Below are 26,802 nucleotides of genomic sequence, written 5' to 3' on the forward strand. Positions count from 1 at the left end.
ACTAACATGTGACATCCGGGGCATTTCCAGGAGTGGCAGGGTAACACACTGCAGCTTGCTTTCCCTATGCTTCCATGTCACAAACACTTGGGTAGATGCCCCGCCCACTTCTACCCCATAGGACCTTGTAATTATAAATTCTAATCGTTCCCCCCCCCCCCCCCCCCAGTCTTTTTTTTGTCCTCCACCTCACAGGACCATCGCTAGAGGGGCATGATTTGCCTATCAATTTTTAATTTTATACGCCCTACCTGGCTACTTAAATAGCAGCCGTATTAATTTTTGTTATTATGCACGACCTTTTAAGCTATAAATTAGCATGGGTCCCCTCGTATCTGCTGGTCTCGGAGGGCGGCTTTCCACGGCGGTAGTCTAAACGACTCTTATGCTGCGTATCATGTGCCGACTTTGCTTTGTGTAAGCATTAAATATGCCACTGTATTAGCGCGGTGGGAGCTTAATACCTTTTTCTTTCCTCTATCTTAGTTCCGGGTAATGCGTACCTCGTCTGGCCGGAGTTGGAGCGCATCCATCACTTCCAGTGACGTACTTCCGCTCGCGCACTTCCGCCCAGCGATCCCCTATTCAGATTGGGTCCGGGCGTTTGAGTGGGCGGAGCAGCGCGTTGCCTCTCGCCGATTGGCTCCCTGTTTGTGAGCAGTGGCCGGGGGTGGAGCTTAACTTGGTACAGGCATTTAATGCCGTTCGGGATGGCGTCCGGCGGCCATAGAGTGGTATCTGTGCGTTACCACATTGCCTTTGCCATAGTTTCTGTACTTACCTGGCAGTGCAGTATGGATGTCGACCCCGGGCTTGATGCTCCCAGCGAGACTGGTCCAGATCTAGCACCTCCGGATGCTCCCAGACAGAGTAAGTGCAATTTTGATTATAAGCTGTCATAAGTAATTTATAATTATTGCTTGAGGTAGTTATCCGTATCAGGGGGGCTTATTTTTCTTTCTTCATTCCGTCAGCCACTTCTGCTGCTTCTATTCCTCCCACTGCGCCACCAGTAGACCAGCGTCGGGTTGAAAGGTATGGGCAACAAGGTAGGTTCTTACCCGATTCCTATATTTCGCTCAGGAGCTAAACAATTGTTTATTCTTCATTTAGTCCTAGGAAACATCGGAAGAAAAAGAGTAATCGCTCGAGGTCAAGATCTCGAAGGAAGAGCCCTACTCCTAGATACAGGAGCAGATCAAGATCTCCACCTAGTTATAAGAAATGTTGGGCTTGCCACAGAGAAGCTCTCTCTGACAAGGCGGTCTGCGGAAGATGTTTTAGTGAAATGGCTAGAGACAGAGAACAAACTCCTATGGACATTTCACAGATGATTACACAAGCAGTTCAAGACTCCATAAAGGAGTATTTAGCAACATTACCCAGAATACCTTCGCAATCAGTCGAACCAAACACTAACAGCAACAGAACCAGACGACATCGCAGGCGGTTTCGATTTCGCACTGGTACAACCGTATATTCAATCTGTGCGAGAAGCAATAGAATGGGACACTGAGGATACAGAAGAGCCGTCCACCAGTGCCACTAGGCATAAAGAATACTTTACACACTTAAAGAAGAAGACAACCACTTTTCCAGTGATTATTGAAAATCGCAGAAATAATCAAGGAAGAGTGGGAAAAGCTAGACAAAAGAACACCTATAAACAATAGAATCTCAAAATAATACCTACTCAAAGCGGAGGAAACTAAATCCTTAGATAACCCACCAATTGTGGATGCCTCAGTAGTACGCCTTGCAAGACCAATGACGTTACCGAGGGAAAACGCAACATCATTCAGAGATGTATTGGAAAAGAGAATGGATGCGGAATTAAAGAAAATTTATACAATTACTGGTAACACACTCAAACCAGCTATTGCGTTAACGTCCATTTCTAGAGCTTTGAGAGCTTGGACATCGAATATAGAGGAAGCACTAAGAGTGGGAACAGACAGGGATGCGATAATAGCCGCATTAGATGACTTCAACCTCACGGCTGACTTCGTTGGAGAGATCGCAGTAGATGTAATCAGATGCAGCTCCAGAGCAATGGCTTCCTCCGTCATCACCAAATGGGCTTTATGGCTAAAATTCTGGGCAGCCGATCCCGCATCAAAACAGGATTGGTGCAGGATACCATATGATGGCACTAATCTCTTCGGCAGAGAAATGGACGACGCGATTAAAAGAGTAACCGGCGGAAGGTCGGGGTTAATACCGCAAGACAGAAAACCAAGAAGACCTTTTAATCAACAGACTAACCGCCTGCAACAAGCTAGATACAGAAATGCAAGAGCCTATCGACCCGGCAAGGAGTTCAAAAGAAGTCGGCAAAGCTCGCAATCTAATTAACAACGCCTAAACAAACAGAGAACAACCACTTCCTCAACAACAACAGAAGCCCTTTTGACGGGAAACCCGTCCAAGCTTACCCAGTCAGAGGGAGACTTCGTCACTTCAGGCAAGTTTGGGCGGAATACATAAAGAACCAATGGGTATTAAAGACAATCTCTCGAGGTCATCGATGGAGCTTTACATCGACGCCAGGACACTGTTTCCAGATTACGAACATTCCAACACAGACAGACAAGAGAATGATCCTGGAACAATACATCCAAGAACTGTTACCGAAAGAAGCAATAATACCAGTGCCCGTGAAAGAAAGGAGCAAGGGGGAATATTCTCCATTATTTTTCGTGTTAAAAAAAACAGGATTAATGGCGTCCAGTGTTAGATCTCAGGAAACTGAACAAAAGAATCAGACTCAAGAGATTCAAGATGGAGACCCTAGAATCAATTCGTCAAGCCATAAGGAAGTCAGACTGGATGCTTTCTGTGGACCTCGAGGACACATACATGCATATCCCAGTACACTCGAGGTCCCAGAAGTATTTAAGGTTTGCGATTGCGGAAGACCACTTCCAGTTTACCTGCCTACCTTTTGGAATCTCCACGGCGCCAAGGACGTTCACCAAGGTCCTACTGGCCGTGGTATCATTATTACGAGAGAAAGGACTAAGGTTGTATCACTACCTAGACCAGTGTTTCCCAACCGCTGTTCCGCGGCACACTAGTGTGCCGCGGAACGTTGCCTGGTGTGCCGTGCTCTTATCCCCCCTCCCGCCCGTCCCCGCGGCCGCCGCTGTTATTACCTTAGCAGCGGCCGCTCTCCCCTCTCCAGACCATGTATATGCTAGCAGCGTATCTCCGGCTGCTCTGTGTGATGCACTGATGCGGAAGGAGGCAGGGCTCGGTTACCATAGTAACGGCGATACATATCGCCGTTACAGGAAGCCGCTGCCCTCCTTTCTTCCGCATCAGTGCATCACACAGAGCAGCCGGAGATACGCTGCTTGAATATACACGCGCCGGAGAGGGGAGAGCGGCCGCTGTTAACAAGGTAATAACAGCGGCGGCCGCGGGGACGGGCGGGAGGCACTAAACTGGCTATACTGGGGCACTATTCTGGGGTACTACACTGGCTATCCTGGGGCACTAAACTGGCTATACTGGGGCACTATTCTGGCTATACTGGGGCACTATACTAGCTATACTGGGGGGCTATACTGGGGCACTATACTGGCTATACTGGGGCACTATACTGGGGCACTAAACTGGCTATACTGGGGCACTATACTAGCTATACTGGGGCACAATACTGGCTATACTGGGGGGGCTATACTGGGGTACTATACTGGCTATACTGGGGCACTATACTGGCTATACTGGGGCACTATACTAGCTATACTGGGGCACTATACTGGCTATACTGGGGCACTATACTGGGGCACTATTCTGGGGCACTATACTAGCTATACTGGGGCACAATACTGGCTATACTGGGGGGCTATACTGGGGTACTATACTGGCTATACTGGGGCACTATACTGGGGCACTATACTGGCTATACTGGGGCACTATTCTGGGGCACTATACTAGCTATACTGGGGCACAATACTGGCTATACTGGGGGGGCTATACTGGGGTACTATACTGGCTATACTGGGGCACTATTCTGGGGCACTATACTAGCTATACTGGGGCACAATACTGGCTATACTGGGGGGCTATACTGGGGTACTATACTGGCTATACTGGGGCACTATACTGGCTATACTGGGGCACTATACTGGCTATACTGGGGCACTATACTGGGGCACTAAACTGGCTATACTGGGGCACTATTCTGGGGCACTATACTAGTTATACTGGGGCACAATACTGGCTATACTGGGGCACTATACTGGCTATACTGGGGGGCTATACTGGGGTACTATACTGGCTATACTGGGGCACTATTCTGGCTATACTGGGGCACTATACTGGGGCACTATACTGGCTATACTGGGGCACTATACTGAGGCAACTAAACTCCCTACACTGGGGCAACTATGCCAGCTATGCAGCCGCACCCCAGCCCCCCCCCCCATAGCGGCACTGTCCACTAGGTCGCGCAAACAACCAGGGGCCGCATCGCCCCCACCGCGCGCGCCGTTCCCCGGAGAAAAATTTGGTCAGACAGTGTTCCCCGGGCCGGAAAAGGTTGGGAAACACTGACCTAGACGACCTACTCCTTCTAGCGTCAGACAGACAAACGCTGTTGCAGCACAGAAAGATACTAATAGAAACATTAATACATTTCGGATGGAAGATAAACTATCCCAAGAGCCAGCTGGAACCTACGCAAACAATGATCTTCCTAGGAGCCTCATTAGATACAGTCCAGAACTCACTAGCCTTACCACTACAGAAGGCACAAAACCTAATACAGAGGGTCCAATTAACACTGACCAGGTCGAGGATACGAGCACGACAATGCCTCAGTTTGATAGGCGTGATGACATCTACCATACCAATGGTGCGCTGGGCACATTGGCACATTAAGCCATTACAATGTGGGTTTCTAAATCAATGGAACAAAAAATCGTTCAATCAACAGATCAGAATTACACCACTCATGAAGAACAGCCTAACATGGTGGACGTCAATGGACAACCTAAGCAAGTATCATTTAATACAGGACAATGTTATGACCATCATCACCTCGGATGCCAGTCAAAGAGGATGGGGAGCCCACTGCGAGGGCCAGTATGCTCAGGGTCAGTGGACTCACTCAACCTATCGGATACCAGCAAACACCCTAGAGCTGAGAGCAGCATATCATGCACTTATCAGTTTCCAGCACTTAATACAGGGGGAAACTGTACTCATGAAGATGGACAACAAGACCGAAGTATCCTACATAAAGCGACAAGGCGGCACCAAGAGTATGTCATTACTGCAGGATGCAGCAGCAGTCTTCCAGTTCTCAGAGACGAACCTGTGGAACATCAAAGCCTTATATATACCGGGCAAACAGAACCAAACAGCAGACTATCTGAGCAGACGGGAATTCAACAACGAATGGAGTTTATCCCAGGAGACGTTCCAATGGATCTGCAGCCAATTTGGTATGCCGGAGGTGGATCTCATGGCTACCCCGGAGAATACGAAGTGCAGGACTTTCTACTCCAGGTTCCAATGCAAACAATGCGAATTTTTTGATAGCATATGTTTATCCTCCGACACAGATAATCCGGCCTCTACTTCTCAGGCTTTACCGGGAAAAAGTGATGATTATAGCAGTTATTCCATACTGGCCGAAACGACCGTGGTTCCCCCTCCTGTGGGAATTGAAATTACAGTGTCCAGTTCCTCTCCCATACCACAAACACCTGCTGACTCAAGGGAAGGTACATCATCAGAATCCAGAGAGATTGAGACTCATGGTATGGGTGTTGAGAGGGAAAGGCTAAAACAATCCGGGTGTTCGGAAGAAGTAATACAAACACTATTAAGTGCTAGAAAACCAACTACGAATGCCACATATAGTAGAGTATGGAAAAGATTCCAACTCTTTGCTAATGAAAGAAAGTTTGACCCTCTAAAACCGGAACCAAATTCAGTCCTGGATTTCCTACAGAATGGCCTTTCAAAGGGACTCGGTTACCATACCATGAAGAGTCACATATCCGCTCTTACAGCTCTCAGGCCGCATTTCCACTTGTGCGGTGCGAATCGCCGTGGTAAAAATTTGCATGCGGATGCGAAATTCGCATGCGGGTCCATGCGAATTTTCATGCAAATTCGCATGCGGGTCCATGCGAATTTTCATGCAAATTCGCATGCGAATTCGCATGGATGACGATGTATGCGAATTTAACCATGACAGTGCTGGTGTGTTATGCCATTGTTTCTATGCGATTCGCATAGCGGTAAGCGGTATGCGAATTCTGATGGCTCTGCCATGCGAATTTTTTCTGCACAGAAAAACGCAAAGGAATCCTGACAAGTGGAAACAGTCCCATTCACTTGTATTGCTATGCGAATTTGCATGCGAAAAACGCACGCGAATTCGCGATAGTGGAAATGAGCCCTCACTGGAATTTCCTGGTTTACTCACCCACTAATAAAGCAATTTACCAAGGGGGTACTAAAACTGAGACCACCAATAAAGAACGTATTCCCTAAATGGGATTTATCTCTTGTATTGGAGGCACTTACAAAACAACCATTCCACCCAGCACAACAGTAGCGTGTGGCATCTGACTCTTAAAACGGTTTTCCTAGTAGCGATTTCCTCGGCTAGGAGAGTGTCAGAAATCCAGGCCCTAGGTTCAAAGGAACCGTACCTCTCCTTTTTCCCAGATAGATTGGTTTTGAGACCAATACAGGAGTTTATCCCAAAGGTGACTTCAACTTTCCACCTCAATCAGGACTGGACTCTACCTTCCTTTACAATTGAGGATTCCAATGATCCACACCCCTTGGATGTGGTTTAAACACTCAAAACTTACTTAGAAATAACATCACAATTCAGGGCCACAGAGAGATTGTGGGTTATACCATCTGGCTACAGAAAGGGGCAGGCAGCCACGGCCAGAACCATAGCCTCATGGCTAGTTAAAACTATCCAAACTGCCTATAAAATTCTCAAATTGGAACCACCAGAACAAATCAGAGCCCATTCCACACGTGGGATAGCTACTTCATGGGCAGCCTATAACAAGGTTCCTGCAGACAAGATATGCCAAGCTGCGAATTGGTCGAACATTCATACATTTATGCGCCACTACAGAGTTGATGTGGCGGCGCAATCCTCACTGGTATTTGGGAAAGCTGTACTGACTACAAATTCCTAAATTAAAAATTGTATATTCTGCAAATGTTGTGCCCTCCCTTCATTCTTCCTAGTTAGATCCCAAGTGTTTGTGACATGGAAGCATAGGGAAAACGGAAAATTGTTACCTACCTATTGGTAATTTTCCTTTCCCGATTCTAACATGTCACAACACTAGCCCTCCCTTCTATGTTCGCCTCGGTGAGTTGGAGGCGGACGTAGACTGAAGGGGGGGGGGGAGGACGATTAGAATTTATAATTACAAGGTCCTATGGGGTAGAAGTGGGTGGGGCATCTACCCAAGTGTTTGTGACATGTAAGCATCGGGAAAGGAAAATTACTGATAGGTAAGTAACAATTTTCCGTTATACTGCACTTTGAGTGTGCTTTTGCACTAGTGCGCTGCGGTAATGGTATGATTTAGAACAAGCGCACGGCAGCCAAAAAGTCGCATCATGCGCTATAGATGTGGAGCGGCTGAAGAAAAAACGAACTAACATGTGACATCCGGGGCATTTCCAGGAGTGGCAGGGTAACACACTGCAGCTTGTGGGTAATTTCTGCAGCACCCAGAGCACTTCTATCACATCGCAAGCAGTGTGTCGTGCCCAGGGACGTAGCAATAGGGGTTGCAGAGGTTGCGACTGCATCGGGGCCCTTGGGCCAGAGGGGCCCCGAGGGGTCCTCCAACTACAGTATTAGCTCTCTACTGGTCCTGTGCTCATAATAATAACTTCTATAGACACTTTTGAATCATTAAAAAACTGTTCCCCATCCCCTTTTTGCATCTCTGACACTGTAGTTGCCATTGGCAGGTTTTGGTGCGCCATATTAATTGCTATGTATAGAGTGCTTGGGGGGCTCCACTGTAAAACTTGCATCGGGGCCCACAGCTCCTTAGCTACGCCACTGGTCGTGCCTCATAGACTTTAATGGCCACTGCTACGAGCTGTAGTAGGGGAGAGTACCATGACACGGTAAGTGTAAAAGGGGCCTAAAGGTATCCTAAAGCAAACCAAAACTTTTAAACTAACTACATTTAGGCCAAACATTTACTACAGATGCTGTGAGTGCTGCTTATTACTGCCAGAGTACCTAATGTTCCCCATTCTGCCCAATTATTATATTAGATTGCACAGGCAGTCGATCCTATTATTGGGAGTGCATGCGCACAAGCACAGTTACTGGATAAATTCCAAACCGCACATGCACAGTGAGAAACAGCTTGTGATTGAAAGCATCTCTATTAAGTACAAAATGTACGGTAGTTCGTTTTGGGTTCAATTAAGGGAGACCCAAGCTGAAAATAAACTGATGAGAACAACTGTATCTACCCTTAAAAAAGAATTAGGTTTAATGTTGTATTGTCTCATATGAACGTCAAGCCAATTTAAAAGATGGATGCTAAAAACCACCTAGGTGTCCACCCATGCGCCTACAACTTCCTGTGAACACGTGTGCAAGACTGCCTGTGCATGTGGCAATAGCCATGGTTCCAAAACCGCACACTCGCCACCTGACTTTTAACCACTTGAGGACCACAGTCTTTTCGCCCCTTAAGGACCAGAGCCTTTTTTTCCATTCAGACCACTGCAGCTTTTACGGTTTATTGCTCGCTCATACAACCTACCACCTAAATGAATTTTACCTCCTTTTCTTGTCACTAATACAGCTTTCTTTTGGTGCTATTTGATTGCTGCTGCGAGTTTTACTTTTTATTATATTCATCAAAAAAGACATGAATTTTGTCAAAAAAAATGACTAACTTTCTGTGCTGACATTTTTCAAATAAAGTAAAATTTCCTATACATTTGAGCGCGAAAGTTATTCTGCTACATGTCTTTGTTAAAAAAAAAAAAACATTCTGTGTATATTTATTGGATTGGGTAAAAGTCATAGGGCCATATGCAATTCACTTTTTCACCTGACTTTTCTCCTAGGAGATAATTTTTCATCTTCAAATTAAAATAACTTTCCAGCACTTTTCAACTAAAAAAGTACCAAAAAGTAAATGAAAAAGTACTATAAATATTATTTTGAGCATTTTCTTGGTTTCTGATGGCTTAAAATGCATTTTATTGACAAATTTAGGTGAAAACTAAGGGCTCGTTTCCACTATCGCGAATCTGCATGCGTCCAACGCATGCAGATTCGCACATGTAATGCAAGTGGATGGGCCTGTTTCCACTGTAGCGTTGTTGAGGTGCGTTTTTTTCAGCGGTAAAAAAACGCACAAAAGAGCCAACGAATTCGCCTGCGAGTGGAATGCATGCGAATCGCCGCTAATGTATTTAATAGGAAATTCGCATGCGGCTATGGTATGCGAATTCGCATGCGAATTCGCATAGGTACCAATGTAATTCAAACAGGCAGTGACATGGTTAATTTCGCATATACCCTCACCTATGCGAATTCGCGGCAAAAAACGCGCAAAAATTCGCATCCGCATGCTAATTCATGGAATTTCAACAGCGGTGGAATCCAGGCGATTCTGCACCGCAATAGTGGAAACGAGCCCTTAGGTGAAAAAATGAATTGCATATGAGCCATAGCGTTTACAAACTATGGTGCCAAAAGTGAATTTTCCCATTTTGAAGCATCTCTGACTTTCTGACCACCTGTCATGTTTCATGAGGTGCTAAAATTCCAGGATAGTATAAATACCCCCCAAATGACCCCATTTTGGAAAGAAGACATCCCAAAGTATTCAGTGAGAGGCATGGGGAGTTCATAGAAGATTTTATTTTTTGTCACAAGTTAGCGGAAAATGACACTTTGTGACAAAAAAAAAAGTTTCCATTTCTTCTAACTTGCGACAAAAAAAAAAAAAATGAAATCTGCCACAGACTCACTATGCTCCTCTCTGAATACCTTGAAGTGTCTACTTTCCAAAATGCGGTCATTTGTGGGGTGTGTTCACTGTCCAGGCATTTTGGGGGGTGCCTAATTGTAAGCACCCCTGTAAAGCCTAAAGATGCTCATTGGACTTTGGGCCCCTTAGCGCAGTTAGGCTGCAAAAAAGTGCCACACGTGGTATTGCGGTACTCAGGAGAAGTAGTATAATGTGTTTTGGGGTGTATTTTTACACATACCCATGCTGGGTGGGAGAAATATCTCCGTAAATGACAATTTTTTGATTTTTTTTTTTTTTTTTTTACACACACACAATTGTCTATTTACAGAGATATTTCTCCCACTCAGCATGGGTATGTGTAAAAATACACCCCAAAACACATTATACTACTTCTCCTGAGTACGGCGATACCACATGTGGGGCACTTTTTTGCACCCTAACTGCGCTAAGGGGCCCAAAGTCCAATGAGTAGCTTTAGGATTTCACAGGACATTTTGCGACATTTGGTTTCAAGACTACTTCTCACGGTTTAGGGCCCCTTAAATGCCAGGGCAGTATAGGAACCCCACAAATGACCCCATTTTAGAAAGAAGACACCCCAAGGTATTCCGTTAGGAGTATGGGGAGTTCATAGAAGATTTTTTTTTTTGTCACAAGTTAGCGGAAATTGATTTGTATTGTTTTTTTTCTTCACAAAGTGTCATTTTCCGCTAACTTGTGACAAAAAAAAAATTCTATGAACTCACTATACTCCTAACAGAATACCTTGGGGTGTCTTCTTTCTAAAATGGGGTCATTTGTGGGGTTCCTATACTGCCCTGGCATTTTAGGGGCCCTAAACCGTGAGGAGTAGTCTTGAAACCAAATGTCGCAAAATGACCTGTGAAATCCTAAAGGTACTCATTGGACTTTGGGCCCCTTAACGCACTTAAGGTGCAAAAAAGTGCCACACATGTGGAATCGCCGTACTCAGGAGAACTAGTATAATGTGTTTTGGGGTGTATTTTTACACATACAGATGCTGGGTGGGAGAAATATCTCTGTAAATGACAATTATTTGATTTTTTTTTACACACAATTGTCCCATTTACAGAGAGATTTCTCCCACCCAGCATGGGTATGTATAAAAATACACCCCAAAACACATTATACTACTTCTTCTGAGTACGGCGATACCACGTGTGGCACTTTTTTGCAACCTAGGTGCGCTAAGGGGCCCAACGTCCTATTCACAGGACATTTTGAGGCATTTGGATTCTAGACTACTCATCACGGTTTAGGGCCCCTAAAATGCCAGGGCAGTGTAGGAACCCCACAAGTGACCTCATTTTAGAAAGAAGACACCCCAAGGTATTCTGTTAGGAGTATGGTGAGTTCATAGAAGATTTTTTTTTTGTCACAAGTTAGCGGAAAATGACACTTTGTGAAGAAAAAAAACAATACAAATCAATTTCCGCTAACTTGTGACAAAAAATAAAATATTCTATGAACTCATCATACACCTAACAGAATACCTTGGGGTGTCTTCTTTCTAAAATGGGGTCACTTGTGGGGTTCCTATACTGCCCTGGCATTTTAGGGGCCCTAAACCGTGAGGAGTAGTCTTGAACCCAAATGTCTCAAAATGACCTGTGAAATCCTAAAGGTACTCATTGGACTTTTGGCCCCTTAGCACAGTTAGGCTGCAAAAAAGTGCCACACATGTGGTATCGCCGTACTCAGGAGAAGTAGTATAATGTGTTTTGTGGTGTATTTTTACATATAACCATGCTGGGTGAGAGAAATATCTCTGTAAATGACACATTTTTGATTTTTTTTTTTACACACAATTGTCCATTTACAGAGATATTTCTCCCACCCAGCATGGGTATGTGTAAAAATACACCCCAAAACACATTATACTACTTCTCCTGAGTACGGCGATACTACATGTGTGACACTTTTTTGCAGCCTAGGTGCGCTAAGAGGCCCAACGTCCTATTCACAGGTCATTTTGAGGCGTTTTCTAGACTACTCCTCACAGTTTAGGGCCCCTAAAATGCCAGGGCAGTATAGGAACCCCACAAGTGACCCCATTTTAGAAAGAAGACACCCCAAGGTATTCTGTTAGGTGTATGGTGAGTTCATAGAAGATTTTATTTTTTGTCACAAGTTAGTGAAAAATGACACTTTGTGAAAAAAACAATAAAAATCAATTTCCGCTAACTTTTGACAAAAAATAAAATCTTCTATGAACTCGTCATACACCTAACAGAATACCTTGGGGTGTCTTTTTTCTAAAATGGGGTCACTTGTGGGGTTCCTATACTGCCCTGGCATTTTACGGGCCCAAAACCGTGAGTAGTCTGGAAACCAAATTTCTCAAAATGACTGTTCAGGGGTAAAAGCATCTGCAAATTTTGATGACAGATGGTCTATGAGGGGGCAAATTTTGTGGAACCGGTCATAAGCAGGGTGGCCTTTTAGATGACAGGTTGTATTGGGCCTGATCTGATGGATAGGAGTGCTAGGGGGGATGACAGAGGTGATTGATGGGTGTCTCAGGGGGTGTTTAGAGGGGAAAATAGATGCAATCAATGCATTGGGGAGGTGATCGGAAGGGGGTCTGAGGGGGATCTGAAGGTTTGGCCGAGTGATCAGGAGCCCACTTGGGGCAAATTAGGGCCTGATCTGATGGGTAGGTGTGCTAGGGGGTGACAGGAGGTGATTAATGGGTGTCTCAAGGTGTGATTAGAGGGGGGAAATAGATGCAAGCAATGCACTGGTGAGGTGATCAGGGCTGGGGTCTGAGGGCGTTCTGTGGGTGTGGGCGGGTGATTGGGTGCCCTAGGGGCAGATTAGGGACTAATCTGATGGGTAACAGTGATAGGTGGTGATAGGGGGTGATTGATGGGTAATTAGGGTAGAGAACAGATGTAAACACTGCACTTGGGAGATGATCTGATGTCGGATCTGCGGGCGATCTATTGGTGTGGGTGGGTGATCAGATTGCCCGCAAGGGGCAGGTTAGGGGCTGATTGATGGGTGGCAGCGACAAGGGGTGATTGATGGGTGATTGACAGGTGATCAGTGGGTTATTACAGGGGGATAGAGGCATAAAGTACACAGGGGGGGGGGGGGGGGTGATCAGGAGGGAGCAGGGGGCAGTTTAGGGTTAAAAAAAAATAGCGTTGACAGATAGTGACAGGGAGTGATTGATGGGTGATTAGGGGGGGTGACTGGGTGCAAACAGTGGTCTGGGGGGTGGGCAGGGGGTCTGAAGGGTGCTGTGGGCGATCAGAGGGCAGGGGGGGGGGGGGGAAATCAGTGTGCTTGGGTGCGACATAGGGTGGCTGCAGCCTTCCCTGGTGGTCCCTCGGACACTGGGACCACCAGGGCAGGAGGCAGCCTGTATAATAGGCTTTGTATACATTACAAAGCCTATTATACGTAATCCATGCGGCAATCCGGGTGCTAGTAACCCGCCGACGCTTCCGAACGGCTGGCGGGTTACAGCGCGAGGGGGGCGGAGCCAGTCGCCGGCGGCTAATCGCGTCACGAATGACGCGATCGCCGCATAACCACGCCCGCCGCCAATGGGCGTATTGCGGTCGTTTGGGCCCAGCCCTTGCCGCCGCCGCCCATCGGCTTAAGGCGGTCGGCAAGTGGTTAATGCAGATCTGTTGGTTTTCATAAGGTAGGAAAGTTATACAAGAACCCATAACAACCACCTCTGCTGAGAATCCAGCATGTGCACAGCAGCCCCCTGACTGGGTGCATTGTTCTACACACCATGTGACATATCACACACACAGTGCATTGCAACAAAATGCAGTGTGAGATGACAGAGCATGTGCCTTTGCTTTGAACAGGGGATGCTGTCAAAGCTGTGGGGACAGTTTATGGGGCAACTGAAGAAACACCAAGTGTGGCTACGTTGTATATTTATGCTTTCTTTAGGTACCTAAATTGAGAAGGATATGAATTTTTCCTTTTAAAATAATACCAGTTGCCTGACTCTCCTGCTGATCCTGTGTCTCTAGTACTTTTAGCCACAGCCCCTCAACAAGCATGCAGATCAGGTGCTCTGACTGAAGTCAGACTGGATTAGCTGCATGCTTGTTTCAGAAGTGCGATTCTCAGCAGCACCAGTCTGGCTATTTTGCGCATGCGCCGAGACGCCACGCACGCAAACAAAAGCAGACTGGCACAACTGAGCCAGATTACAGGACCAGTACCAGGCAAACGGAGGCACTCGGGAGGACAGCGAGTGACGCATCGGTGCTCATTGGGCTGGAGGAAGCCCTGGGTAAGTATAAAATCTTTTAGTGTGCCCATCTCAGGTACATGTTAAGGCTCATATCCACAATCTGTCCAACTATCTTCCAAACTTATCTATTGGAAGATAAGTTGGGCATGTTTACAGTTGGCAACCAACCATATGACCGACTGACCATATAGCAAACTGATTGAGTGCCAGATCCATCTGGTGAATCAATCTGCCCAACTATCAGGCAGGTTGGAATGTGTGTAGAACTCTTTTGAACAACTTTATTGTTTTTAAATGCAGACATGTTGTGCAGTTTGTTATTTAGCTTACATGCATAGTATTTAAGTGAGTTGGTTGTTTAGTTGGTGTGTGGGTGTGGGTATGCGTGTGTATCTGTCAGGTAAACAAATTGTTGTGCAGTTGGTCATGTTGTGTAATTGGTTGTGCATTAAAGCGGAATATAACCCTGCATTTCAACTTTGCTCTAAAACATTATTTACAGCATATTATATGCAAAAAGCATTTTTTTTTACTAGACCAGCATTGGAAGGGTTAAACACAGAGGTTTTAAGTTCTGAGCAGACGTTCAGATAGTTACATTCTATTTAGTTATATGTATATATTTAGAAATGTTACACTCTTTGGCTGTCTTCCAACTCCTTCTCCGTGAGAGAGATGAGTCACAATAAACACTTAGATACATTTGTGTAAACAAAAAGTATCTAACTCAGCTTCTGATGCGTCTGCAAAAATCTCCAGGGACTTTAAAGCCCTGTGTAACCCTTCCAATGCTGGTCTAGTAAAAAAAAAAATGCTGGTTGCATATAATATACTGTAAATAATGTTTTAGAGCAATGTTGAAATGCAGGGTTATATTCCGCTTTAAGTTGGATGTGTGTATGAACCATTAAGCTAACTATACAAAAGACAATAGAGGCCTGATCTGGCAAACAATCACTTATTGCTAACCAAATTGCACTATTTGATTTTGATTAGTTTCTAGTACAAATCTGAATGAAAATTAATCAAACCACTACACTTCTAGCTCTGTGCTACTACGATAAGTGCTTTGATCCTTCACTGCTAGTTATCAGGGACTGTATTTTAATACTGTAATTCATTCCTTTTCAGCATTCACAGACAATAGGTTTTGAAAACTGTAGCAATTTAGTGTATTTCAAACTTGATGCAAGAAGAGGAAACTTTAAAATCCTATTTAACCCATTCCTGGATTTTTGATTGTTCATAAGGCTAGGTCCACACTTGTACCCTGCAGAACGGATCAGTTTAAAACGGATCCGTTTTTGTAAACTTTTTTTTCTCTCCGTTTTGAGAGGCTTTTTTTGCAGGGACGTTTTCAGTCCGTGGAAACATCCTCAGCCCTTGCCGTGGGTAGGGGGACCGTCATGCTTAAGGGGATAGCAGACAGGAAGGGGACAGCGGGGGCCAGCGGTGGGGAGGGTGTCTGTCCCCCCTCCCTCACCTGGGTCCCCACTTCCCCGCTCCCCCTCCAGCTAGTTTAAAAAATCGTTTAAAATCAATATAATGTAGCAGGCGGTGAGCGGGGAACTTACTTCCTTGCGCTCCACCGCTCGCGGCGTCACTTCCTGTAATGACGTCCAATGGCCATCAGAGGACGGCATTACAGGAAGTGACGCGGCAGCGGTGGGACGCAAGGAAGCAAGTTCCCTGCTCACCGTCTGCTACATTATCTTGATTTTAAACAATCTCAAACTAGCTGGAGGGGTAGCGGGGAGGGGGGACCCAGTTGAGGGAGGGGGGGGCTGTCCCCCCTCCCCACGACAACCGATGGTGCCTCCCCCCCCCCCTCCTGTGTAGAAGGAAATGCATTTTCTCATTGCCTGCCATTGCCCCTGCGTGTATCAGCATCCAGAGCCGTTGCATGAAAATGCAGCAGATCCGGACCTTCCATTCAGGCAGGGAACACACTTGACTTTCAGTTTTCCGCTCGCGTTTTTCTGCATACTTTTTCTGCACACCAAGTGTGTTTCCATGCAGGAAACCGCGTGCGTTTTTTCACAGCAGCTGATGTAAATGATAGAGGAAACTGCCAAAATGTGCAGAGTCATCATGCAGAATGTCAGTTTTTTTTCTGCGTGCGAACAACACAGTAAGTGTGCACTAGCACATTGATTAACATGAGTTCTCAGTTTTTCTGTGCAGAAAACGCGCACGAAAATAGTGAAGTGTGTTCCCTGCCTTAGGTTTTGAAAACGGGTCCCTGCAAACGCAGACGGATCCGTTTTTTTCTTGGGTGAAGACGGCTGCTATTTTTAACATTAGTATCCGGGGCTCAGTTTTTAATCAGGGCTGAAAAACTGAGCCAAGGAATAATTTCCGGACCTAGTGTGGACTAGGCCTAAAGGTGATCGTGCCATTTCTCAGTTTTCAAATTTGATGCAACTGTTCGAGAGAAATTCCCTTTGGAAAAGTCAGTGAAAAGACCCACAGGATGTATACAAAATATAAAGAGCTGCCAGCAGAATGGAGGTGCCTTCCTCTGCATAGAACCATCACCCAGAAAAAAACAAGCCTGAATTAACCCTTTCACTTAAAATGATAAACTTGCTATATTATAAGACTTTTTTTTTGTTAGCAAGTGTAATCTGAACGTGGGAGGTATCACTTGCTGTTACTCTGTGTTGCTATTGCTGTAGGAAAACACTAGGGGTGCTTCTAGCTACAGCGGTACCCCATGGTAAACTGTAAATGGAGCACATTGGCTAAAATAGTCCAATTAGGTCACTCAGCCAGCAAAAAGGTTGTTAAAGATCATGTTTAACGAGTTTTAGATACAAGACTAAGAGGTCTTGTATTTACCTTTCCACTTTAACTACTATTATCTGTTTATACAGTATGGATATTTGTGTTCACTGCACAATACATTAAATAATCTAATTTCAACTTTCCCTAAAAAAAAACAACCCCCCCCCCCCAAAAAAAAAACCTCAGAATTTAATCTCCTCCACAGTCTAGGGCAGTGATGGCTAACCTTGGCACTCCAGCTGTGGAACTACAAGTCCCATGAGGCATTGCAATACTCTGACAGCTCTAAGCTTAACTTGGGGAGGCAGAGGCATGATGGGATTTGTAGTTTTGTCACAGCTGGAGTGCCAAGGTTAGCCATCACTGGTCTAGGGTAAGCTTGAAGGTAAACCAGCTAACCCAGTAAGTACACACAAACTACACATGAAGCAGATTTTATCAGAGAGGGAACTATCTGGTGATCGAATCTGTTTCCCCATCTACCAATGTTTGGGCGCCCTAAGTTACATACACATGCATGAATAAATTTGGCTGAGGCGGCCAATAGCGACAGGCTCAGCTGATAATCGGCCATGTGCACACCAGCCCCCAATGAGCATCCGCCACTCAGACAGCTATCTGCTCGGTGGATCAACTCAGCCAAGCAACCTCCGATTCTCTTGTGCACTCCGCAGGCCTCGCCCACCGGGTGATGCCGCGTCTGCGCTGCTCTTCTGCCCTCCGCCTCCCCACATAGTAACATAACACACTGTCAGCTGATCGGGTCCTGATCCCCAAAGGGAAATGTCAGTCCATTTGCATGGCCCTCTAACTTCCTTAGCCCGAGCAGTGATGATCTCTGGAATGCTAACGGATGAAATCTGAATTACTTGGATTCGGATTTCATCGTCCTAATTAATGCACCGGAGCGTGTGTGTGCAGGGGGGGGGTGTGTTAAACTTACCCAGCAGGTGTCTTCTTTCATCCGTCCCACGGGGCGCCTTCCACACTGTGTTCCAAGCAGCGTCACGTGTCAACAAACACTTCCTCCAACATGGAAAGAGGAAGTGTTTGTAGTCGCGTGACCGCAGCTTGGAATGCAGCATGGGAGGCGCCGTGGGACGGAGGAAAGAAGACGTCTGCTGGATAAGATTATTCCCCCCCCCCCCCCCCCCCCCGCGCACAAACGCTCTGATGCACTAATTAGGAAGATGAAATCCGAATCAAAGTCATTTGGATTTCATCCGTTGCTCATCCCTGATCCCGAGTCAGGCTCGGGATGGAAATCCACAGCTCAGACTGGTAATCCCGTGCATGAATGAGTTATATGCAGGAGCTGCTGCAAATGAATCTGTTCTTTTCCTTGTTTTTAGGGTCTAAAAGCTTGTGGAAAAAAAAAATTGCACGGCTTTTAGACCCTAAATCTTGAAATAATCATAACGCCAGGGCGGTTAAGATCTGCCCACACATGAAATCTGATATAAAAATAAAGCTTGGTCAGTCTTAACAATTGATGTGTGAGGGCTGAGTGAAAAACATAATAAGGATTGACCATGAAGAAATGGAGAAACTTTCACAAACACAGTAGCTAGCAATAAAGGAAATGCCAAACCAAGGCAGAGAGACTGTATAGGTGACCACCATAAAGGAAGCAGAGACAACCCAGATCACAAAGTCACTTCGTTGATACATGAAGGGTCTACATCACATTGTATATTTACAATTCAAAGTGTGTAAATAAATCACAGAAGCATACAAACAGACATAACAAAAGACTTAATTTGAAAAAAAAAAAAAAAACTAAACATGGGTACCTGCTTACATATACAGAGCACAACCAAAGAGATCACATATACTGTTCTGCCATTTCAAAGCCCATATACACTATATGAAAACTGGGCAATTCATAAAATATTGATAGCTAAAGAACGTATTGCAGTGAAATACAATACACGTATATGTAGCTTTGCACTTAGTGTTAAAGTTTATTTTTCCACTTCAATAAAAAAAAAAAAAAAAAAAAAAAGAAAGAAAGAAAGAAAGATAGAAAGAAAACAAAAATTCTTGCAACCATGGAAACCGTATAAACCTTGTAGTTTGCATTTCCTCAAATCCTTACATCCTCCTGCACTAACCAGAGGGTGAACTTACTTATAAAAAATTCAAGTAAAGGCAGAGACTCTTCCATTTACCACCAGTTTAGAAACAAACATCAGCAAGCACATTGAAATGGCTTAGCTTAACCACCCTGGCGTGGGTGGTTTTTAAAAAAAAAAAAAAAATTAAAAAAAATGGTTTAACTAAAGGTGGGTACACACATCAGACCATAGTCTTTGGAAAATGAAAGATCACAGACCAATTTACCCCCTTCCATGTAGTATGAGAGCCATACTCTGCACAGTCTATTCTATTGAACTGAACTCCCCATCAGATAAAAATCTTTGCAAGATGCTGCACACAAAGATGCTGTACACATGCAACAGATCAGTATCTGCAAAAGATCAGCTCCTGCAAAAGATCCGTTTCTGCAATTGCAAAATGCATTCATAGTCTATGATGATATCTGCAGATCTCATACACACCTTGTTTAACAAACATTCATCTGCAGATCAGACAATTATCTGCAGATCTGAAGATCCATCCTGGTGGATCTGATCTGCAGATAAATGTCTGTTAAAGAAGGTGTGTATAAGAATCTGCAGATATCAGACTGTGAATGCATTCTGCAGGAACAGATCTTTTGCAGGAGCTGATCTTTTGCAGATACTGATCTGTTGCATGTGTACAGCATCTTTGTGTGCAGCATCTTGCAAAGATTTGTATCTGATGGGGAGATCAGCTCAATAGAATAGACTGTGTAGTTATGGCTCTCATACTACATGGAAGGGGATTGGTTTGTGATCTTTCATTTTCCACAGACTTTTATCTGATGTGTGTACCCACCTTTAGTGTAGCTAGCGCTAGGCTAGCTACACCCCCCCCCCCCCCCCCGGCACTGTCCCCCCTCCTCCGATCGCCGGCGGCGATCTTTACCTGGCCGCGATCCCGCGATGGCCGAGACTTCCTTCATAGCCTCAGGTGTTGCTATGGCAACGATAGGGCACGACATCATCGATGCCATGCGCAGTTCCGATCGACGCCATAGCGACCCCTGGAGGCTATGGAGAGGCTGCGCCGGCATGCAGCGGCGATCGGGGGATCAGAGCAGGCCGGCGGCGATCGGAGGGGTGATGTAGGTAGCCAAGTGCTATCTACTCCCCCTCCGAAAATTTGGTTAAAAAAAAAAAAAAAGACGCTCCAGGGCCTGAGAAATCTACCACGGCGGTGATGGACGAGCTCAGCTCGTCCATACCGCCAGGGTGGTTAAAGGACAACTGAAGTCAGAAGAATATGGAGGCTGCAATAGCTATTTCCTTTTAAGCAATACCAATTGCCTGGCTATCCTGCTGATTTTCTGCCTCTAATACTTTTAGCCATAGACCCTGAACAAGCATGCAGCAGATCAGGTGTTTCTGACATTAATGTCAGATCTGACAAGATTAGCTGCATGCTGGTTTCTGGTGTGTTATTCAGACACTACTGCAGCCAAATACATCAGCAGGGCTGCCAGGCAAGTGGTATTGTTTAAAAGGTAATAAAAATGGCAACCTCCACATACCTCTCGCTACAGTTGTTCTTTAAAGAACACAACTTGCAGTAACCTTTGCTGCAGCCAATGAAAAATATATAAAATACCTAAAAGATAATTTTATCTCCGCAATGCCAGAGTTTTGCATTAATGTGCAAAAGCAGAGGCGCCAGTTAGACAAAAAGGTATGTCTCCGAAGAGGCAATAAATATTAAAAGTGGAAAAATATCTTAAAATTAATATGAGTGCATAATTTGACTTTCCCCTAGATGAACAATATTCAAAAAAGCTGAACCAGAACATTGCATGTGGTTAATCAGATTTGAGAGCATGAATACCTATAATACATTAGACTATGAGCTCCTCTGAAGCACAGTTAAGGTGCCCATACATTGTCAGATGGTCAGCACATTTGCCTATCAGATCAGACCATCGCACCTGATCAGAGAGGGATCTATTGCTGCTGTGTAGTACACAGATTTCAGTATGAAATCTATTGGAAGTCTGTGCCTCTGCCTGCCACGCCCCCCATTTATGTGAAATGGGTACCTCCAGTACCTATGGTGAGTGCAGAAGTGGCACATCCTGTCCACTGGCGTGCCTCCTCCAGTGTCTCGTTTCTTCTCTCCATCGCCACCAGTGATGTGTCAGCACCTCATGTACATGCCGTCAGATCATGGGACACAGGCAGCCCAGTGTAATGAGAGAAGTCACATGACACAGGAGGAGGTGTGCCTGGTGGATAGGTGAGCCTTATGCTATCACTCACCACGGGTCTGAGGGGTACACACATCGGAGGTGACTGGATGGGGGTCTGTCGGTCAGCAGGAAATCAAACGCCACTACCGCCAAACACCTGACCGAGACCTTACAAGTGAGATCTTCCAGCAAGCTGGAACAAAAATACAATGGGGTGGCCACATTACGGCATTGATTTCTGGCAAATTCAATCATCATGGGCAGAATAATGGCGTAGTGGTTAGCTCTCTCGCCTTGCAGCGCTGGGCACTATCTGCACAGAGTTTTTATGTTCTCCTCATGGGCTTTCTCCTGGCATTCCAGTTTCCTCCCAAACCCCAAAAACATACAGATAACTTAATTTACTTCCCCCTAAATTGGCTCTAGACCATGATACATGCTTTACACGATATAGACATAGGACTATGGTAGTTGGAAGGGACTAGATTGTGAGCCCCACTGAGGGAGAGTTAAGTGATGACAGTATACTCTGTACAGCACTGCGTAATATGTCGGTGCTATACAAATACTAATACAAATAATCATCATGATCTAATCTGATGGATATTGATGTTGCAAATAGATTGATTTATGGGCACATTTAGCAACATAACTAGGAACACAACAAAGTTGGGACAACACTATGTAAATACAAAATAAACGTAATAATAATTCAAGACTGAATGATCACCATCAAGCTGTCAGTAAATCTGATTAGCTCTCTAAGACCTCTCTTAGCTGTAGCTCAGCCTCAGCTAACTCAATTTTAGCATTAAAAATAAATAAATAGTACATAAGACATCTCTACCAACAAACAGTCTAGCACAGTATCAAAAATAATTGAACATCAGGTTCAGCCTATTACAGCATAAACGTATATTTTGCATGACTGTTGAGTGACTCTCTACAAATAAAAACAAAACAGAAGAGAAACCCAAATAGTATGCATCTGCCCTAAAGCTGCCACTTGTAACAATATCCCTGCTTTATTTGCATCTTCTAGCTTCTCACTCTGTGGAAGTATGCATGCAAACTAAACATTTGAAAGGCAGACTGGATGCGGGGCAATAAGTGGAGATCATCTGCCAACTAGGAGTGAGCAAAAAAGAAATGATGTTTGCAATAAAATTATTTCAAGAAACTGACAGGAGCAGAAAAGTTTTAGTGATAGGCAGCCCAGATCTGGTCTCCTAGCAACTGACAACACTTTCCACACGTGACGCGCAGGGGACACAGGGATGTAGCCTGCACTCACACAACTGTCACCGGGTTACCATAGCTCACACCGGATCACGCGTGCTGCCCGCTGATGACCGGAGCCTGACATTACATGTGCATATTGCCCACCCACCTTTCGTGTCCAGCTCCACGTGGATGATGTTGCCCATCACGGAAGTGTTGTGCAAATGCTTCACCGCATCCCTGGCGCCTTTTACTGTGGCGAAAATGACTTTGGCAATGCCTAGGTGCTTCTTGTTTTTAGGGTTGTACAGGATCTCCACCTCCTCCACCTCCCCGTATTTTTTGCACATGTCGTGCAGAAAGTTTTCCCGGATGTTGTCATTGAGTTTCGCAAAAGTCACTTGTTTAGGGGGTACCGGCCCGACGTAAAACTCATCGATCTGTGAACACAAATGGCATGTAAACATACATCAGACTAGGCACACACAGCAGCTACTCGCAGTGCTAACATTGTGGCTTTGTAACGCTAATGATATCTAGCAAGAGACAACAGCAGAGGCTGTCAAAGCAATCATGAACACAGCGCTAGTCATCTTCCTCAGCAACGCCTCCCAGCTGCACATTACCGGTTACATTGTAGCATGTTGCTGAACACCACTTGTAAACAATCCATGCACTGGTCGCAGCAGCTTAGATACATTGTTACCATTATGGCTAATAACGGCTTCCTGCTGCTCCTGACATAGTAACAACTGTTACAAGGCACAGGCAGGTGGAGGGAAGCAGCAACAGCAGGTTGGTACCTTGAGCTTGGGCACAGGCAGATCCAGCTCTTTATTTTTGGTCCATATTCTTCCCATTCGGGGATCTCTGACTGTATCCACTGGGGGGATGCCCGGGTTCTGCAAACAAATAGACAAGCCTGGCATTAGTAGTGGAAGTAGGCAGGTGACACAGGCACACATGGCCATCAGAGTAGTGCGGGGGCTGGCTCCATCCAGGAGATGCACCACCAGCACATACACACATATATACATCCTCAATCAGGTCTGACAGCTGGCCAGGCAGGCAGGAGACACATACAGACATGCTGAAGTGGAGCCCATCGTAGCGGTAGAGTTTGTGCTGGCCCTTCTTCAGAGCAGGGTCAATGATCAACTTGTAACTCTTCCAGGGGTGACTTTTCTTCTGGCCAGAAGCGCCGGCTTGGTTGGCCGCCTCCATGCCGTTGATCCAGCCTGCAAGCCATAAACAAGAAGAGATGATGAGTAGTGGCTGAGTGCTGGGGGGATGCACACACAGGCTGAGCCCCCCATCCCTGGCAGCAGCACTATGACGGGAGGACACACAGCACACACACAGGGGGACACTTCAGGCAGCTCACTTGTATTCTGCTTTCTGCCATGCTCTTCTGGGTTCTTGCTTCTCTCCCCGGGCTTGGCCTCCTTGAAAGACATGCCTGCCCGCCTTTCCCCCCCACCCCCGAGCCCTGCTCCCCTGCGCCCAGGTTCGTCTCCTCGCCCCGCAGGAAAGGCCGAGCCGCTTCACAGGAGCCCGCCTCGGTTACATGACATGTTGTGGAGGGCACCCTGCCTGCTCCTTTTTGGCGAGCCAACACATATTATGTGTGTGTGAGAGAGAGCTGCTTCTGCTCGCTCTGGGGCAGCCCACAATGCACCGCGGCGCCTCCCTCCTCTGTCCCCAGCCAGTCAGTCGTCCCTGGAATCAGCCTTCTTCCGCCGCCTCGCACTTTCGACGCCTCAGCTGCTGTTTTCCAGGCGGGGGAAATAATTGACCGGCGCTCAAAAATGGTTCTGCGAGTTAGGCTACGTGTGTGAAGCAAATATTGCCTTTCAGTTAAATCTGGGGGGCATTTTAGGCACGTTTTCCGCCAATTCCTAACCTATCCTATTGTATTTAGCATTCGCGCTCTCTGCGTCCGAATAATTATTCCCACTATGCGGGCTTGCCGTAGATGCCATTTTTGGTGAAATGTGTTATTTTATGTGGGGGCGCTGCAGGGAATCCCTGGCTAGAGGAGGACAGCGGAGTGTAGAATCTGCGCGCTACATTTACATGGCGGCTCCAAACAGTCGCCAGACAAGATGGATGTGGCCGGGGCGCTTGTAGAGATGTGGGAGGGGGGAGGCAGGCGGGGGATCCGTGTGTGAGAGATGGAGGGGGGGAATTGTGTGTGTGAGGAGGGGGTGACCCCGGGTCTCCTGTCCCCGCAGCCCGCTCCTTGTGTGACTGAAAGAGAGGAATCTGCCAATCACAGGCCGCCTTCCATTTTGTGCTGGGGGGAGGAGGAAATAAACATTCCCACACTGACCCCATATAGACTGGAAGCCCGTGTCCTGCAGCCGGTGTGGCCTTGCTTGAGCATTGGCTTATTTGTGCAGGGACTTGTAGTGCTCCTGCAGCTGACTGTATGGATAACAAGCTGAGCAGGGGGGTGTTAGTAGTGTTGTGCTGGGACTTGTGGTACTCCAGCCGCTAAATGGCAAAGAAGCTGAGCAGGCAGTGGGTGTTGGTGTTTTGCTGGGACTTGTAGTTGTACATTAGTGTATACAGCTGACAATATTGTGTGCTGGGATTTGTAGTGCTCCAGCAGCTGACTATGGCTAAGCTGAGCAGGGGGTGTTAGTAGTGTTGTACTTGTAGCTGTACACTACTGTAAAAGGAGGGGGGTTATATAGCTCACGTTATTGTGCGCTGGGATTTGTAGTCTCATAGTGGGGTTACCAGTACATGTACGCTGATGGAGGGTGTTTATTAGTGTGGGGGAGGGTGCTGAGGGGATCGTCTAGTGGAGATGGGAGGTTCTGTGAAGGGGGATTTATATAGTTCCACAGCAGTGTAGTAGTCGGTAAGCAGAAGGACTTATCACTTGCTGCACTATGTAGTCCCACAGTAAGTGATTGGTGAGGAGACAAAAGATCTGGGTTTATTTTCATGGCTGTGCTATACTTGCAGTGACGGGCTAGCCATAGATACATTCTAGCTGTCAGGGCATGCTGCTCTCTGTAGTGCTACAGTTCTTATTGGTGTAATTTCCATTCCTACAGCAGCTGAGGAGAGATGTTGCCAGTGAATGCCGCGCAGGGCTGCCAAGAAGATCTTGTCATGTGCTGCTGAGCTGACAGCCAGGCAGGGCTGCTTGTGTTTGTATTTTTCTGTGATAAGAGGAGAAGGTGAGACAGCCCTGGGCTCTCTCTCTCTGCAGGGTGGGGGAAAACAGAGGGTGTCCCCTGCTCGGTTCTGTGCTACGGTGACGTAATGGGCTGGATGAGAGACTCTCCCGAGGCAGCAGCCAATCACAGCGAAGCTTGTATCCGCCTGTGACTTATTACAGTAGTCTGCAAAACATCCTTCATCAGACAGCCAAGGAGAGGCCAACAGAGCAGGCAGCCATTATCCTGTCATGGATTGAAATGGCCAACTCTGTGTAGCTACTGACTGGGTGTTTCTCCTTTGTTACAAACAAGGGATTCTTTTAAATGAACCTACCAGCAGCTCTCAGGACTCTACTGTGTTTTGTGTGCATTATGTTTGCCATTTTAAAGGATGTTTTTTGAAGAAGGAAGATAAAAATATAAATAGCACAGCATGTCTGGATTTTCTCCTCATGACTTGGAATCCATCTTGGTTGCTCCTAGGTCATGGCACACCCAAAGTCTGATTTAAGTAAATCCTTTTGATTTGAAGTTTGGATTGTTGCACTTCACTTTCACTGATGCTTCCTGTTGAACAATAAACTAGCAGTTTATTTTTTACTTATTTTATCATGTTAATTGTATATAGTTTAGTTGAAAGCCTACCAGGTAATGTAAATTCATCCTTTTATTTCACGTTACATTACAGTTTATACATTTCTTAAAGTTCTTTTTTTTCTTTTTGTCACAAATTTAGGTGTTAATTCAAATATGTATGAACCAAGCAGTAATTGCTGTATGCCACTATGTAATTGTAGAGACCGAAATAAAGCAAACTTTGTTAAACATCCCTCAGATCTAATTTCCTAAGATTGCCAAGTTCCTGTTTTTAGTATAGCTCCTGAGAATTCTTGCTAATTGGAGGCAATTTTTTAAACATTTTGTTTTCAAGTTTTGCTATCTGAAGCATGTAAAAGACTTCTTGTACAAATGGGAATATTTGCAAATAACCATACTCTTCAGCATTCAGCTTGGCTTTTGAGGTAAGCAATCACTTATGTCCTTCAG

General features: G+C 45.7%; 1 protein-coding gene across 1 annotated transcript in view; it reads right to left on the reverse strand.

Annotated features, from left to right (window-relative positions):
* The window catches only part of SETD1B (SET domain containing 1B, histone lysine methyltransferase), a 105,239-nt gene extending 81,203 nt beyond the window's left edge, over positions 1–24,036 (reverse strand). The window contains exons 1-4 of the mRNA XM_068244986.1: positions 23,964–24,036; positions 23,663–23,817; positions 23,383–23,481; positions 22,749–23,019 (exon numbers count right to left, since the gene is read on the reverse strand). Coding sequence (XP_068101087.1) covers positions 22,749–23,019; positions 23,383–23,481; positions 23,663–23,817; positions 23,964–24,036 — 598 coding nt within the window. The remainder of the gene's footprint in view (positions 1–22,748; positions 23,020–23,382; positions 23,482–23,662; positions 23,818–23,963) is intronic.
* Positions 24,037–26,802: the final 2,766 nt, after the last annotated feature.

This window comes from Hyperolius riggenbachi, chromosome 1 (genome assembly GCF_040937935.1).
Source record: "Hyperolius riggenbachi isolate aHypRig1 chromosome 1, aHypRig1.pri, whole genome shotgun sequence".
NCBI lineage: Eukaryota > Metazoa > Chordata > Amphibia > Anura > Hyperoliidae > Hyperolius > Hyperolius riggenbachi.